The 15,883-nt window shown below is 42.2% G+C and overlaps 1 protein-coding gene across 1 annotated transcript in view; it reads left to right on the plus strand.

Annotated features, from left to right (window-relative positions):
• The window catches only part of angpt1 (angiopoietin 1), an 84,063-nt gene that overhangs the window by 26,887 nt on the left and 41,293 nt on the right, over nucleotides 1–15,883 (plus strand). The window contains exons 2-3 of the mRNA XM_079591404.1: nucleotides 2,963–3,118; nucleotides 3,539–3,660. Coding sequence (XP_079447530.1) covers nucleotides 2,963–3,118; nucleotides 3,539–3,660 — 278 coding nt within the window. The remainder of the gene's footprint in view (nucleotides 1–2,962; nucleotides 3,119–3,538; nucleotides 3,661–15,883) is intronic.

Consider the following 15,883-nt stretch of genomic DNA (forward strand, 5'->3'; position numbering starts at 1 on the left):
GGGGGGGGGCGAGACGACCATCATTCAACCTGAAAAAAGTCATATAACCATTCCAATGACTCTGAATCTGTTCAGTTAAGGTAAACAACCTGCAAAGTTCAGCTTAAAGTGTTCATTTTAAAGTGTTCAGCTTCAAGTGTTCAGCTTCAAGTGTTCAGCTTAAAGTAATGCCGAGTTTGATTCTTTCATACGCAACAACGCAAACTTGTCGGAATGACTGGAGCAGCAATAAATATGATAAAACTGTTCATTGAAATGCCATTGAAGCATGGTGACAATCAGGTCCTTGAACTGCAATTGAATCGGACGTGCGGTCTGACTAGTCGTGAAGTCTTGTTAAAATTCGACTCCCTGTTGGTCTGTTCTCCAGTGGATTCACAAGGGATCGTTCATGACTTAATAAGTGGAGCAACATGGCCAGCTGGAACCGTGGAGAAATGCTGTCACTGTCGGTTTGCGGAAGTGTCTTGCAGTCAGATATTTCCCATCATACATCAGGCTGTTTGGTTTTCACTTAGTGACCGGGCATGATGTACATATAAACCAGTCGCACAAGTTAGTTGAACAAGTTTAAGACTGAAGCATTGTAGCTCACACCAATAAGTTGATAATTGTAATGCAATGATGCGGTGTATATGATAAATATATCTTACATTGTAACAATCGTCCACCGAAGGCGAGTTAAATTAACTCAAGTACAGTTTATTTGAACTTTAAAGCAAACAGAACAATGACTTGAACAAACTTGACTTGAATGTTGACATGAACATGAAAACCGAAGCGCCACACAGTGTGTTACATAAAACAAAACTAGACAAGAGACAATGGGAACATGAGGGCTATATACACACAAAGACTAATAATGACTACCAAGATACACCTGTGTGTGAGATATTTATAATCAAGATAATAATGACAGAACTAACACACACCTGACAAGAACAAACCAGAGAAACCACCTGAGCAGATCACATGACAAAACAGAACATATGACTGTGATAAAAAATAACAGACATGACATATGGTATGTGTGTGTGTATATATATATATATACACACACACACACACACACACACACACACACACACACACACACACACACACACACACACACACACACACACACACACACACACACACACAGTTGGGGAAAGTTACTTTTAAAAGTAACATGTCACAATATTGCATTACTCCCTATAGTTAACTGGGTTACTTATTTACTTTTTATGGAAAGTAATGCGTTACATTACTTTTAGATGACTTGTTCTCACCTGGGCTGAGCTTGCTTGTTTGTTTTTTAATTAATAAAAAAAAAATAAGTTGTATTATTTGCCAAATGTAATGGTCCTTTCACAATAAAACTCAGGAAAATAAGTTCAACACTGATTTCAGCAACAAAAACACAAATGTGATGTTCATCTGAAGTCTTTTTTGCTGGTTAGTTTAGTTGAATTGGATCATTAAAGGTCAGCAGCAAAGACATTGGTCAGTGAAGTGAGAGTATAAAGTACATTTGTGTTATTTAACACTTAATTATTGCAGATTTGTGCAATATTTTCAGCCTGAGCACCAGGTTTGAGAACTGCTGGTTTGTGATGAGCATTAGATATAATCCGAGTCGTCTCTAATGACCTCAGTGTCGGTGGGCATCTCTCGAGGTTTCATCAACAGAAGTATCTTTGTGTTTGTAAAGCCGGTTCTGGTCCTGTCATCTCTCCAGCAATAGAAGATTAGAATGAAAGCCTTCATGATAAAGCCGAGCGTATAGATATCTACATCTCTTCCTCCGTGAACAAATGACCCACGTCTGCTTCCACTACCTTTAAGCCCGGCTCTTCAAGAAGCTGTTACTGCTCCGCTGGAGTGCGTTTAAAACTCGAGGTCATCATGAAGAGGCTTAGATAAGAAATTCCTTTAAAATGATGCCAACATGGACATGTCCTTTCTTTAAAGAGTTACTGTGTAGCTTTTTTAAAGGAAGTCATAACTGTGATGGGTTTGATTACCCCCGTGTCCTTGTGCAGAATGGTGTCTGCTTTCGTTTTATTGGCCTCTTAAAGAGTTTGTCAAACCCTCCATGTGCTCGGGTGTTAAAGTGTCTTTAGGACTGTTGGAGTTGTCAAGTTAAGGGTGTTTTACTTCTCAATGGATTTTACAGCCACTGGAGAGTCGATTATATCAGGCTTTAGAGGTCATGTTGACATCCGAGCTTGGTACTTTTTTTTATCTTTAGTTTTGGCATTTAGTGTTATGCTTTTTTGAGCTGTTTTTGAATGTAAAAGTTCTGCAAAGATCAAAGTGCAGATAAATGGAGTTACTTTCTTCTTTCCTAAAAGAAAGAAGCGATTCTGAACTGAAACGAGTCGTCAGTAATTCAGTCTCGATTCCTGCTGGTTTGAAACTAATTTGCATATGCCGGTCTATGCTCTTGATTGGCTGAACAGCGTCTCTTAGCCCCGCCCTCAAACACTGTAGTGTATCTGAGACTGGAAGAGTTTGGTTCGTGTTGTTCATGTCGAGAAGACGCTGTTTTCTGAGATTGATACGGTAAAACCCATGCCGTCGTCACTGTTCGTATCACTGTGATCAAGAGCTGAGATTCAGATATGATAATGAGCGCTTGCTTTCTAACCAATCAGAGCAGAGGTGCTCTCAGAGAGGCGGGGTTTAGAGAGACTGAATCTTCATCGAAGCGTTTCAGAGACTGAGAAAAGAGCTGATGCTGCAATGTACAGTATATTAAGAGAAAATGTGTTTTTTTTAACCTCAGATGCATGTAAATGTTTTGTATGAGACTCAAAAACTAAATTAGGAACCTTTAATAGTCGAATTAACAATTTAAAATTCAGTGTTTTTGTTTTGTAGTAAAAGCCACTTGGGTTATTATTTTGTCATATAATGCAAAAACATTCATAGAGTGTCCATATGTTTTCCAACATGGTCTTTTTGCTTGTCACCACAGATTGAGAACTACGTGAAAGACAACATGAAGACGGAGATGGTGCAGTTACAACAGAGTGCCGTTCACAACCACACAGCGGCCATGTTAGAGATGGGCACGAGTCTTCTCTCGCAGACAGCCGAGCAGACGCGCAAGCTAACCGATGTCGAGACGCAGGTATCTTCCTCCCAGAATACATTTCATGCTTCATTACGCCAACTATCTTTTTTTTAATATATGTATCCCCTTAATGCGGCTCTTAACAAGCCAAGAAAAACACTAGTGCCGCATTAGACATACAGTCTCTTTTTATGTATCATTCTAATGTTTTTATTGCTAACTCTCTTTATGACTTGTGCGCTCCAATGAGACACAGAGGGATACGGTAAAGTTGTGTTTTGCTGATTTGTCAAATAAGAGGTTGACTTGAGAGAATAACTGTGCATAAGTGCTACCGTATGGTTCTGCGGTAAAGCGGTTCTGTTTATGACTTCTCATGAGGTGCCGCTCGATTAGTATTAACTTACTTAATGGTTTTAAGGTCTGTGTTTTTGCGGAAGGATTACTGTATTTTCATTGGAATGTCCTTGTTTTCAGGTTTTAAATCAGACATCACGGTTGGAAATTCAGCTGCTGGAGAATTCACTATCAACCAACAAGCTGGAGAAACAACTCATGATACAGATTAATGAAATCAACAAGATCCACGACAAGAATGGGTAAAAACCTCAAACACTCGCTCCCACTCCAACAACCCCTCACACACACACACACACACACACACACACACACCAATATACAACATGAAACACGGATATATATATGTGGATGGATGGATGGATGGATGGATGGATGGATGGATGGATGGATGGATGGATGGATGGATGGATGGATGGATGGATGAATGGATGGATGGATGAATGGATGGATGGATGGATGGATGGATGGATGAATGGATGGATGGATGGATGGATGGATGGATGGATGGATGGATGGATGGATGGATGGATGGATGGATTGATGGATGGAAGGGTGGGTGGGTGGATGGATGGATAGATGGATGGATGGATGGATGGATGGATGGATGGATGGATGGATGGATGGATTGATGGATGGATGGATGGATGGATGGATGGATGGATGGATGGATGGATGGATTGATGGATGGAAGGGTGGATTGATAAATGGATGGATGGATGGGTGGATGGATGGATGGATGGATGGATGGGTGGATGGAACGATGGATGGATGGATGGATGGATGGAAGGAAGGAAGGATGGATGGATGGATGGATGGATGGATGGATGGATGGATGGATGGTTGAGTGGATGGATAGATGGATGGAATGATGGATGGAATGATGAATGGATGGATGGATGGATGGATGGATGGATGGATGGATGGATGAATGGATGGTTGAGTGGATGGATAGATGGATGGAAGGGTGGATGAATAGATGGATGGATGGATAGATGGATAGATGGATGGTTAGAAGAATGGATGGATGGATGGATGGATGGATGGATGGAAGGGTGGATGGAAGGGTGGATGGATAGATGGATGGAAGGGTGGATTGATAAATGGATGGATGGATGGATGGATGGATGGATGGATGGGTGGATGGATGGATGGGTGGATGGATGGATGGAAGGGTGGATGGATGGAAGGGTGGATGGATGGATGGATGGATGGGTGGATGGAAGGGTGGATGGATGGAAGGGTGGATGGATAGATGGATTGATGGATGGAAGGGTGGATTGATAAATGGATGGATGGGTGGATGGATGGATGGAAGGATGGATAGATGGATGGATGGATGGATGGATGGATGGGTGGATGGATGGATGGATGGAAGGATGGATGGAAAGCAGCATTTAAAAAAAAAATATTCCACTATAAATTGCTGCACCGGGTCTCACTTTTTACTACTATAATGCTGCCACTGATAAATATAGTTAAATTTGTAGCGTTGCTAATTTGAATGTGTTGCTTCTCAACATTGCACAAAAGACTGAGGCAGAAAACACAGATTTGGTATGTACAGTAGTGACTCTTCTGCCGTCTCACTGTGTAATCGGCCTACACAGATGTTCAAATCTCACTCTCCTGTGAGGAAGTACAGATGCTAATGCCAGAACCACAACACAGATCATTACACAAAATGATTCTCAGTTCTTGACATCGCAGACTCCCAGGCTTTCGCTCGGTCCCGTCCGGTGCATGAGTGACCCGACGTTCAACTTTATCCTCAGTGAAGATGAGTTTAGCAATGCAAACTTGTGGAGCTCGTTCCAGTTTTCGATGTATTGGTTGGTCTGGAAGGACATGTTCAGGGCTTTAATTCCCAGTGATCGCTCTGCTTTGAGCCCAGCTGTTGTTGAACACACACAAGCATTCCTATTTTTAAAAAAATAGGAGAAAAAAAATTGTGTCACGCATTTTGGTTACCAGTGTTGATGTAATTACTCATCCTTTTATATAGATTGACGTTATTACTTTCTCCTATTCCAGTCTAAAATGAATGCATTATTTTAAATTTATGTGGATTGAATTTTGCTGCAATAAGCAAGTGAATCCAGCATCAGGTTTCCGAGATTTAAGACCTGGATCCATTTTAGACTTTCACTGATCCCCAATGTGTGTATGGTTTGTGAATTACAGAGTCTGACTTCATTCATATCAGTATTACAGCTGTCAAGAGGCGCTCTCCGTTTCTCTTACTGATACATACTGTAAATATAGTATCATCAAATCTAGCCTTGATGAAGCCAGGGATTCCTCAACTTTCTTGTATAAGTTATTTTGTTTACCTGGATCCACACATACAAGCCATGCAATATGATATATCTGTACTATCGAAGTGTGTGTATTTGCTCTTTATGACTAAAGCAATTGCAATGAAGGAATATTTTGTTTCATAAAACAAGTGCAGTAGTGGCCAAAAGAGAGGAAAATTGACTTCTTCACTCTTTTATTCAAATATCATTACAATGTTTTGAAAGCATATTGCATAACTGTGCTTGTTTTAATTTTGATAATAACGCAATGAAACATGACAAATTGTGCGATATAATTTTTGGCCAGGCTGTTATACAAAGAAATTATGAACACATGGAAAAACAAGAGAGAATCAGTGAAATATTAATAACTGATTATGTTGTATGTCAATGTGCTTTTTCCTCTCAGCCATTTGTTTTCGTCTGTTTTTCTATGCCATTTTTTTGCATAATACAATAAAACCTGTAGCTGTAATGTGCGTTTTTTTTTTTTTTGCCAAATCATTTTGTCTGATAAAAACCTTAAACAAGTTTGATGTTTGTTCTGTGGAGCATTAGATGATGATCTGGTGTGTGGAGCATTAGATGATGATCTGGTGTGTGTGGAGCATTAGATGATGATCTGGTGTGTGTGGAGCATTAGATGATGATCTGGTGTGTGTGGAGCATTAGATGATGATCTGGTGTGTGGAGCATTAGATGATGATCTGGTGTGTGTGGAGCATTAGATGATGATCTGGTGTGTGTGGAGCATTAGATGATGATCTGGTGTGTGTGGAGCATTAGATGATGATCTGGTGTGTGGAGCATTAGATGATGATCTGGTGTGTGGAGCATTAGATGATGATCTGGTGTGTGGAGCATTAGATGATGATCTGGTGTGTGTGGAGCATTAGATGATGATCTGGTGTGTGGAGCATTAGATGATGATCTGGTGTGTGGAGCATTAGATGATGATCTGGTGTGTGTGGAGCATTAGATGATGATCTGCTGTGTGTGGAGCATTAGATGATGATCTGGTGTGTGGAGCATTAGATGATGATCTCCTGTGTGGAGCATTAGATGATGATCTGCTGTGTGTGGAGCATTAGATGATGATCTGGTGTGTGGAGCATTAGATGATGATCTGGTGTGTGGAGCATTAGATGATGATCTGGTGTGTGTGGAACATTAGATGATGATCTCCTGTGTGGAGCATTAGATGATGATCTGGTGTGTGTGGAGCATTAGATGATGATCTGGTGTGTGTGGAGCATTAGATGATGATCTGGTGTGTGTGGAGCATTAGATGATGATCTCCTGTGTGGAGCATTAGATGATGATCTGGTGTGTGTGGAGCATTAGATGATGATCTCCTGTGTGGAGCATTAGATGATGATCTGGTGTGTGTGGAGCATTAGATGATGATCTGGTGTGTGGAGCATTAGATGATGATCTCCTGTGTGGAGCATTAGATGATGATCTGCTGTGTGTGGAGCATTAGATGATGATCTGGTGTGTGGAGCATTAGATGATGATCTGGTGTGTGTGGAGCATTAGATGATGATCTCCTGTGTGGAGCATTAGATGATGATCTGGTGTGTGTGGAGCATTAGATGATGATCTGGTGTGTGTGGAGCATTAGATGATGATCTGGTGTGTGTGGAGCATTAGATGATGATCTGGTGTGTGTGGAGCATTAGATGATGATCTGGTGTGTGTGGAGCATTAGATGATGATCTGGTGTGTGTGGAGCATTAGATGATGATCTGGTGTGTGGAGCATTAGATGATGATCTCCTGTGTGGAGCATTAGATGATGATCTGGTGTGTGTGGAGCATTAGATGATGATCTGGTGTGTGTGGAGCATTAGATGATGATCTGGTGTGTGTGGAGCATTAGATGATGATCTGGTGTGTGGAGCATTAGATGATGATCTGGTGTGTGGAGCATTAGATGATGATCTGGTGTGTGTGGAGCATTAGATGATGATCTCCTGTGTGGAGCATTAGATGATGATCTCCTGTGTGGAGCATTAGATGATGATCTGGTGTGTGGAGCATTAGATGATGATCTGGTGTGTGTGGAGCATTAGATGATGATCTGGTGTGTGGAGCATTAGATGATGATCTGGTGTGTGGAGCATTAGATGACAATCTGGTGTGTGGAGCATTAGATGATGATCTCGTGTGTGTGGAGCATTAGATGATGATCTCCTGTGTGTGTGGAGCATTAGATGATGATCTCGTGTGTGTGGAGCATTAGATGATGATCTGGTGTGTGTGGAGCATTAGATGATGATCTGGTGTGTGTGGAGCATTAGATGATGATCTGGTGTGTGGAGCATTAGATGATGATCTGGTGTGTGTGGAGCATTAGATGATGATCTGGTGTGTGGAGCATTAGATGATGATCTGGTGTGTGTGGAGCATTAGATGATGATCTGGTGTGTGGAGCATTAGATGATGATCTGGTGTGTGGAGCATTAGATGATGATCTGGTGTGTGGAGCATTAGATGATGATCTGGTGTGTGTGGAGCATTAGATGATGATCTGGTGTGTGTGGAGCATTACATGATGATCTGGTGTGTGTGGAGCATTAGATGATGATCTGGTGTGTGGAGCATTAGATGATGATCTGGTGTGTGGAGCATTAGATGACAATCTGGTGTGTGGAGCATTAGATGATGATCTGGTGTGTGTGGAGCATTAGATGATGATCTCGTGTGTGTGGAGCATTAGATGATGATCTGCTGTGTGTGGAGCATTAGATGATGATCTGGTGTGTGTGGAGCATTAGATGATGATCTGGTGTGTGGAGCATTATATGATGATCTGGTGTGTGTGGAGCATTAGATGATGATCTGGTGTGTGGAGCATTAAATGATGATCTGGTGTGTGTGGAGCATTAGATGATGATCTGGTGTGTGTGGAGCATTAGATGATGATCTGGTGTGTGGAGCATTATATGATGATCTGGTGTGTGGAGCATTAGATGATGATCTGCTGTGTGTGGAGCATTAGATGATGATCTGGTGTGTGGAGCATTAGATGATGATCTGGTGTGTGGAGCATTAGATGATGATCTCGTGTGTGTGGAGCATTAGATGATGATCTGCTGTGTGTGGAGCATTAGATGATGATCTGGTGTGTGTGGAGCATTAGATGATGATCTGGTGTGTGTGGAGCATTAGATGATGATCTGGTGTGTGGAGCATTAGATGATGATCTGGTGTGTGTGGAGCATTAGATGATGATCTGGTGTGTGTGGAGCATTACATGATGATCTGGTGTGTGTGGAGCATTAGATGATGATCTGGTGTGTGTGGAGCATTAGATGATGATCTGGTGTGTGGAGCATTAGATGATGATCTGGTGTGTGTGGAGCATTAGATGATGATCTGGTGTGTGGAGCATTAGATGATGATCTGGTGTGTGTGGAGCATTAGATGATGATCTGGTGTGTGGAGCATTAGATGATGATCTGGTGTGTGGAGCATTAGATGATGATCTGGTGTGTGGAGCATTAGATGATGATCTGGTGTGTGTGGAGCATTAGATGATGATCTGGTGTGTGTGGAGCATTACATGATGATCTGGTGTGTGTGGAGCATTAGATGATGATCTGGTGTGTGGAGCATTAGATGATGATCTGGTGTGTGGAGCATTAGATGACAATCTGGTGTGTGGAGCATTAGATGATGATCTGGTGTGTGTGGAGCATTAGATGATGATCTCGTGTGTGTGGAGCATTAGATGATGATCTGCTGTGTGTGGAGCATTAGATGATGATCTGGTGTGTGTGGAGCATTAGATGATGATCTGGTGTGTGGAGCATTATATGATGATCTGGTGTGTGTGGAGCATTAGATGATGATCTGGTGTGTGGAGCATTAAATGATGATCTGGTGTGTGTGGAGCATTAGATGATGATCTGGTGTGTGTGGAGCATTAGATGATGATCTGGTGTGTGGAGCATTATATGATGATCTGGTGTGTGGAGCATTAGATGATGATCTGCTGTGTGTGGAGCATTAGATGATGATCTGGTGTGTGGAGCATTAGATGATGATCTGGTGTGTGGAGCATTAGATGATGATCTCGTGTGTGTGGAGCATTAGATGATGATCTGCTGTGTGTGGAGCATTAGATGATGATCTGGTGTGTGGAGCATTAGATGTTGATCTCGTGTGTGGAGCATTAGATGATGATCTGGTGTGTGTGGAGCATTAGATGATGATCTGGTGTGTGGAGCATTAGATGATGATCTGGTGTGTGAGGAGCATTAGATGATGATCTCCTGTGTGGAGCATTAGATGATGATCTGGTGTGTGGAGCATTAGATGATGATCTCGTGTGTGTGGAGCATTACATGATGATCTGGTGTGTGGAGCATTAGATGATGATCTGGTGTGTGGAGCATTAGATGATGATCTTGTGTGTGTGGAGCATTACATGATGATCTGGTGTGTGGAGCATTAGATGATGATCTGGTGTGTGGAGCATTAGATGATGATCTGGTGTGTGGAGCATTAGATGATGATCTGGTGTTTGTGGAGCATTACATGATGATCTGGTGTGTGGAGCATTAGATGATGATCTGGTGTGTGGAGCATTAGATGATGATCTGGTGTGTGGAGCATTAGATGATGATCTGGTGTGTGGAGCATTAGATGATGATCTGGTGTGTGAAGCATTAGATGATGATCTGGTGTGTGTGGAGCATTACATGATGATCTGGTGTGTGTGGAGCATTAGATGTTGATCTGGTGTGTGGAGCATTAGATGTTGATCTCCTGTGTGGAGCATTAGATGATGATCTGGTGTGTGGAGCATTAGATGATGATCTGATGTGTGGAGCATTAGATGATGATCTGGTGTGTGGAGCATTAGATGATGATCTGGTGTGTGGAGCATTAGATGATGATCTCCTGTGTGGAGCATTAGATGATGATCTGGTGTGTGGAGCATTAGATGATGATCTGGTGTGTGTGGAGCATTAGATGATGATCTGGTGTGTGGAGCATTAGATGATGATCTGGTGTGTGTGGAGCATTAGATGATGATCTGGGGCCTCATTTATAAAACTGTGCGTAGGAACCTTACTAAAAGTGTACGTACGCACAAAAGCCAAAAATGGCGTACGCAAAAAAAAAATCAGATTTATAAAACCGTGCGTACGCACACCTGCACGCAATTTTCACTTTATAAATCACAGCCTAACTGATAATTTGCGCACGCAAAAAAATCATTTACCGCCCTTTCTCCGCCCACATTCAACCATATATAGACAATGCAAATGACCTCATTAGCCATGCATATATTAAAGGAGCAAGGAAATTTGTGTTTTTTAAAACATAATGCGTGATAGGCCTACATCCATTTAAGAATGGAAGTGAAAGAAATTAAATTTACGTACTTTCAGCATATAGTTCCTTTTATGTCTTTAAACTAAACATGCATGTATGTATCTTTAGGACCCATAATGGTGATTTAATGTTATTAAGTTGGCTTTTCCAAGCCAACTTACTCAAATCCTATGTAAACTTATTAAGTTGGCTTGGAAAAGCCAACTTACTGAAATTTATTTAAACTTTTTATTATTATTCTTCTTACTAAAAATGTACAACTCTATCTCCTCCTAGAGCTTTAATTCTACAAACTCCAAACTCGGGTCAGACCTTCAGACTGTTCTGACTTGGTGTGCTATATCTTTTCAAACTGATTTGACTTTCAGTTTTCTTAAAAATTAATATTAAAAATCATAAAAATCCCATAGACTTACATTGCAGAGTGCTCAAATTGAGCCAAGACTACGGTGGGCCATTAGTGTACAAGCCAAAAACTCAAATATAAACTCCCTGAAGCCCTAGACTCAATTAAACTATACCATTCTAAATCTATCTATCTATCTATCAAACTTTAACCTACTTTAAACATCAAACTACTTTAAACTTCTTCAAACTCTCTGGTCCGGCTTTCTCAAGCCAACTTAAAGTTTGTCTCAACAAGTTTGTAGTTTCTAGTTTGTATTTTTTGTTGTAACCGGGACCTATGAGCAACTTGTAAATATTGTAAATATTGAAATATGTCAAACTTAATTTTGCCATTTTGCAAAGGGTTAATTCCCTTTATCCGCAGTCAATTCCTCAACTCACCATCAGTGTCGCCAAACTGCTTTGTCTTCAAAATGTACGTACGCATGGGTCAGAGTTTGCGTGGAGGTGCGCATATTTTCACGTCAAGTTTTTCTTTATAAATCCCACCTTTTGCGCAGGAACTGGCGTACGCATGTTTTCAGCCCCGTTTTGTGCGTACGCAAGCTTTATAAATGAGGCCCCTGGTGTGTGTGGAGCATTAGATGAGGATCTGGTGTGTGGAGCATTAGATGATGATCTGGTGTGTGGAGCATTAGATGATGATCTGGTGTGTGGATCATTAGATGATGATCTGGTGTGTGTGGAGCATTAGATGATGATCTGGTGTGTGTGGAGCATTAGATGATGATCTGGTGTGTGTGGAGCATTAGATGATGATCTGGTGTGTGTGGAGCATTAGATGAGGATCTGGTGTGTGGAGCATTAGATGATGATCTGGTGTGTGTGGAGCATTAGATGATGATCTGGTGTGTGTGGAGCATTAGATGAGGATCTGGTGTGTGGAGCATTAGATGATGATCTGGTGTGTGTGGAGCATTAGATGATGATCTGGTGTGTGTGGAGCATTAGATGATGATCTGGTGTGTGTGGAGCATTAGATGAGGATCTGGTGTGTGGAGCATTAGATGATGATCTGGTGTGTGTGGAGCATTAGATGATGATCTGGTGTGTGTGGAGCATTAGATGATGATCTCCTGTGTGGAGCATTAGATGATGATCTGGTGTGTGGAGCATTAGATGATGATCTGGTGTGTGGAGCATTAGATGATGATCTGGTGTGTGGAGCATTAGATGATGATCTGGTGTGTGGAGCATTAGATGATGATCTGGTGTGTGTGGAGCATTAGATGAGGATCTGGTGTGTGGAGCATTAGATGATGATCTGGTGTGTGGAGCATTAGATGAGGATCTGGTGTGTGGAGCATTAGATGATGATCTGGTGTGTGGAGCATTAGATGATGATCTGGTGTGTGGAGCATTAGATGATGATCTGGTGTGTGTGGAGCATTAGATGAGGATCTGGTGTGTGGAGCATTAGATGATGATCTGGTGTGTGGAGCATTAGATGAGGATCTGGTGTGTGTGGAGCATTAGATGAGGATCTGGTGTGTGGAGCATTAGATGATGATCTGGTGTGTGGAGCATTAGATGATGATCTGGTGTGTGGAGCATTAGATGTTGATCTCCTGTGTGGAGCATTAGATGATGATCTGGTGTGTGTGGAGCATTAGATGAGGATCTGGTGTGTGGAGCATTAGATGATGATCTGGTGTGTGGAGCATTAGATGAGGATCTGGTGTGTGGAGCATTAGATGATGATCTGGTGTGTGGAGCATTAGATGTTGATCTCCTGTGTGGAGCATTAGATGAGGATCTGGTGTGTGGAGCATTAGATGATGATCTGGTGTGTGGAGCATTAGATAAGGATCTGGTGTGTGGAGCATTAGATGATGATCTGGTGTGTGGAGCATTAGATGTTGATCTCCTGTGTGGAGCATTAGATGATGATCTGGTGTGTGGAGCATTAGATGATGATCTGGTGTGTGGAGCATTAGATGATGATCTGGTGTGTGGAGCATTAGATGATGATCTGGTGTGTGGAGCATTAGATGATGATCTCCTGTGTGGAGCATTAGATGATGATCTGGTGTGTGGAGCATTAGATGATGATCTGGTGTGTGGAGCATTAGATGTTGATCTCCTGTGTGGAGCATTAGATGATGATCTGGTGTGTGTGGAGCATTAGATGAGGATCTGGTGTGTGGAGCATTAGATGTTGATCTCCTGTGTGGAGCATTAGATGATGATCTGGTGTGTGTGGAGCATTAGATGAGGATCTGGTGTGTGGAGCATTAGATGATGATCTGGTGTGTGGAGCATTAGATGAGGATCTGGTGTGTGTGGAGCATTAGATGAGGATCTGGTGTGTGGAGCATTAGATGATGATCTGGTGTGTGTGGAGCATTAGATGATGATCTGGTGTGTGTGGAGCATTAGATGATGATCTGGTGTGTGGAGCATTAGATGATGATCTGGTGTGTGGAGCATTAGATGATGATCTGGTGTGTGTGGAGCATTAGATGATGATCTGGTGTGTGTGGAGCATTAGATGAGGATCTGGTGTGTGGAGCATTAGATGATGATCTGGTGTGTGGAGCATTAGATGATGATCTGGTGTGTGGAGCATTAGATGATGATCTGGTGTGTGGAGCATTAGATGATGATCTGGTGTGTGGAGCATTAGATGTTGATCTCCTGTGTGGAGCATTAGATGATGATCTGGTGTGTGGAGCATTAGATGATGATCTGGTGTGTGGAGCATTAGATGTTGATCTCCTGTGTGGAGCATTAGATGATGATCTGGTGTGTGGAGCATTAGATGATGATCTCCTGTGTGGAGCATTAGATGATGATCTGGTGTGTGGAGCATTAGATGATGATCTGGTGTGTGGAGCATTAGATGAGGATCTGGTGTGTGGAGCATTAGATGATGATCTGGTGTGTGGAGCATTAGATGATGATCTGGTGTGTGGAGCATTAGATGATGATCTGGTGTGTGTGGAGCATTAGATGATGATCTGGTGTGTGGAGCATTAGATGATGATCTGGTGTGTGGAGCATTAGATGATGATCTGGTGTGTGGAGCATTAGATGATGATCTGGTGTGTGTGGAGCATTAGATGATGATCTGGTGTGTGGAGCATTAGATGAGGATCTGGTGTGTGGAGCATTAGATGAGGATCTGGTGTGTGGAGCATTAGATGATGATCTGGTGTGTGGAGCATTAGATGAGGATCTGGTGTGTGGAGCATTAGATGATTATCTGGTGTGTGGAGCATTAGATGAGGATCTGGTGTGTGGAGCATTAGATGATGATCTGGTGTGTGGAGCATTAGATGATGATCTGGTGTGTGGAGCATTAGATGATGATCTGGTGTGTGGAGCATTAGATGATGATCTGGTGTGTGGAGCATTAGATGATGATCTGGTGTGTGGAGCATTAGATGATGATCTGGTGTGTGGAGCATTAGATGATGATCTCCTGTGTGGAGCATTAGATGATGATCTCCTGTGTGGAGCATTAGATGATGATCTCCTGTGTGGAGCATTAGATGATGATCTGGTGTGTGGAGCATTAGATGAGGATCTGGTGTGTGGAGCATTAGATGAGGATCTGGTGTGTGGAGCATTAGATGATGATCTGGTGTGTGGAGCATTAGATGATGATCTGGTGTGTGGAGCATTAGATGATGATCTGGTGTGTGGAGCATTAGATGAGGATCTGGTGTGTGGAGCATTAGATGATGATCTGGTGTGTGGAGCATTAGATGATGATCTGGTGTGTGGAGCATTAGATGATGATCTGGTGTGTGGAGCATTAGATGATGATCTGGTGTGTGGAGCATTAGATGATGATCTGGTGTGTGGAGCATTAGATGATGATCTGGTGTGTGGAGCATTAGATGATGATCTCCTGTGTGGAGCATTAGATGATGATCTCCTGTGTGGAGCATTAGATGATGATCTCCTGTGTGGAGCATTAGATGATGATCTCCTGTGTGGAGCATTAGATGATGATCTGGTGTGTGGAGCATTAGATGATGATCTGGTGTGTGTGGAGCATTAGATGATGATCTGGTGTGTGTGGAGCATTAGATGATGATCTGGTGTGTGGAGCATTAGATGAGGATCTGGTGTGTGGAGCATTAGATGATGATCTCCTGTGTGGAGCATTAGATGAGGATCTGGTGTGTGGAGCATTAGATGATGATCTGGTGTGTGGAGCATTAGATGAGGATCTGGTGTGTGGAGCATTAGATGATGATCTGGTGTGTGGAGCATTAGATGATGATCTGGTGTGTGGAGCATTAGATGATGATCTGGTGTGTGTGGAGCATTAGATGATGATCTGGTGTGTGGAGCATTAGATGAGGATCTGGTGTGTGGAGCATTAGATGATGATCTGGTGTGTGGAGCATTAGATGATGATCTCCTGTGTGGAGCATTAGATGATGATCTCCTGTGTG

This window comes from Phoxinus phoxinus, assembly GCF_949152265.1.
Source record: "Phoxinus phoxinus genome assembly, chromosome: 19".
In the NCBI taxonomy this organism is placed as follows: domain Eukaryota; kingdom Metazoa; phylum Chordata; class Actinopteri; order Cypriniformes; family Leuciscidae; genus Phoxinus; species Phoxinus phoxinus.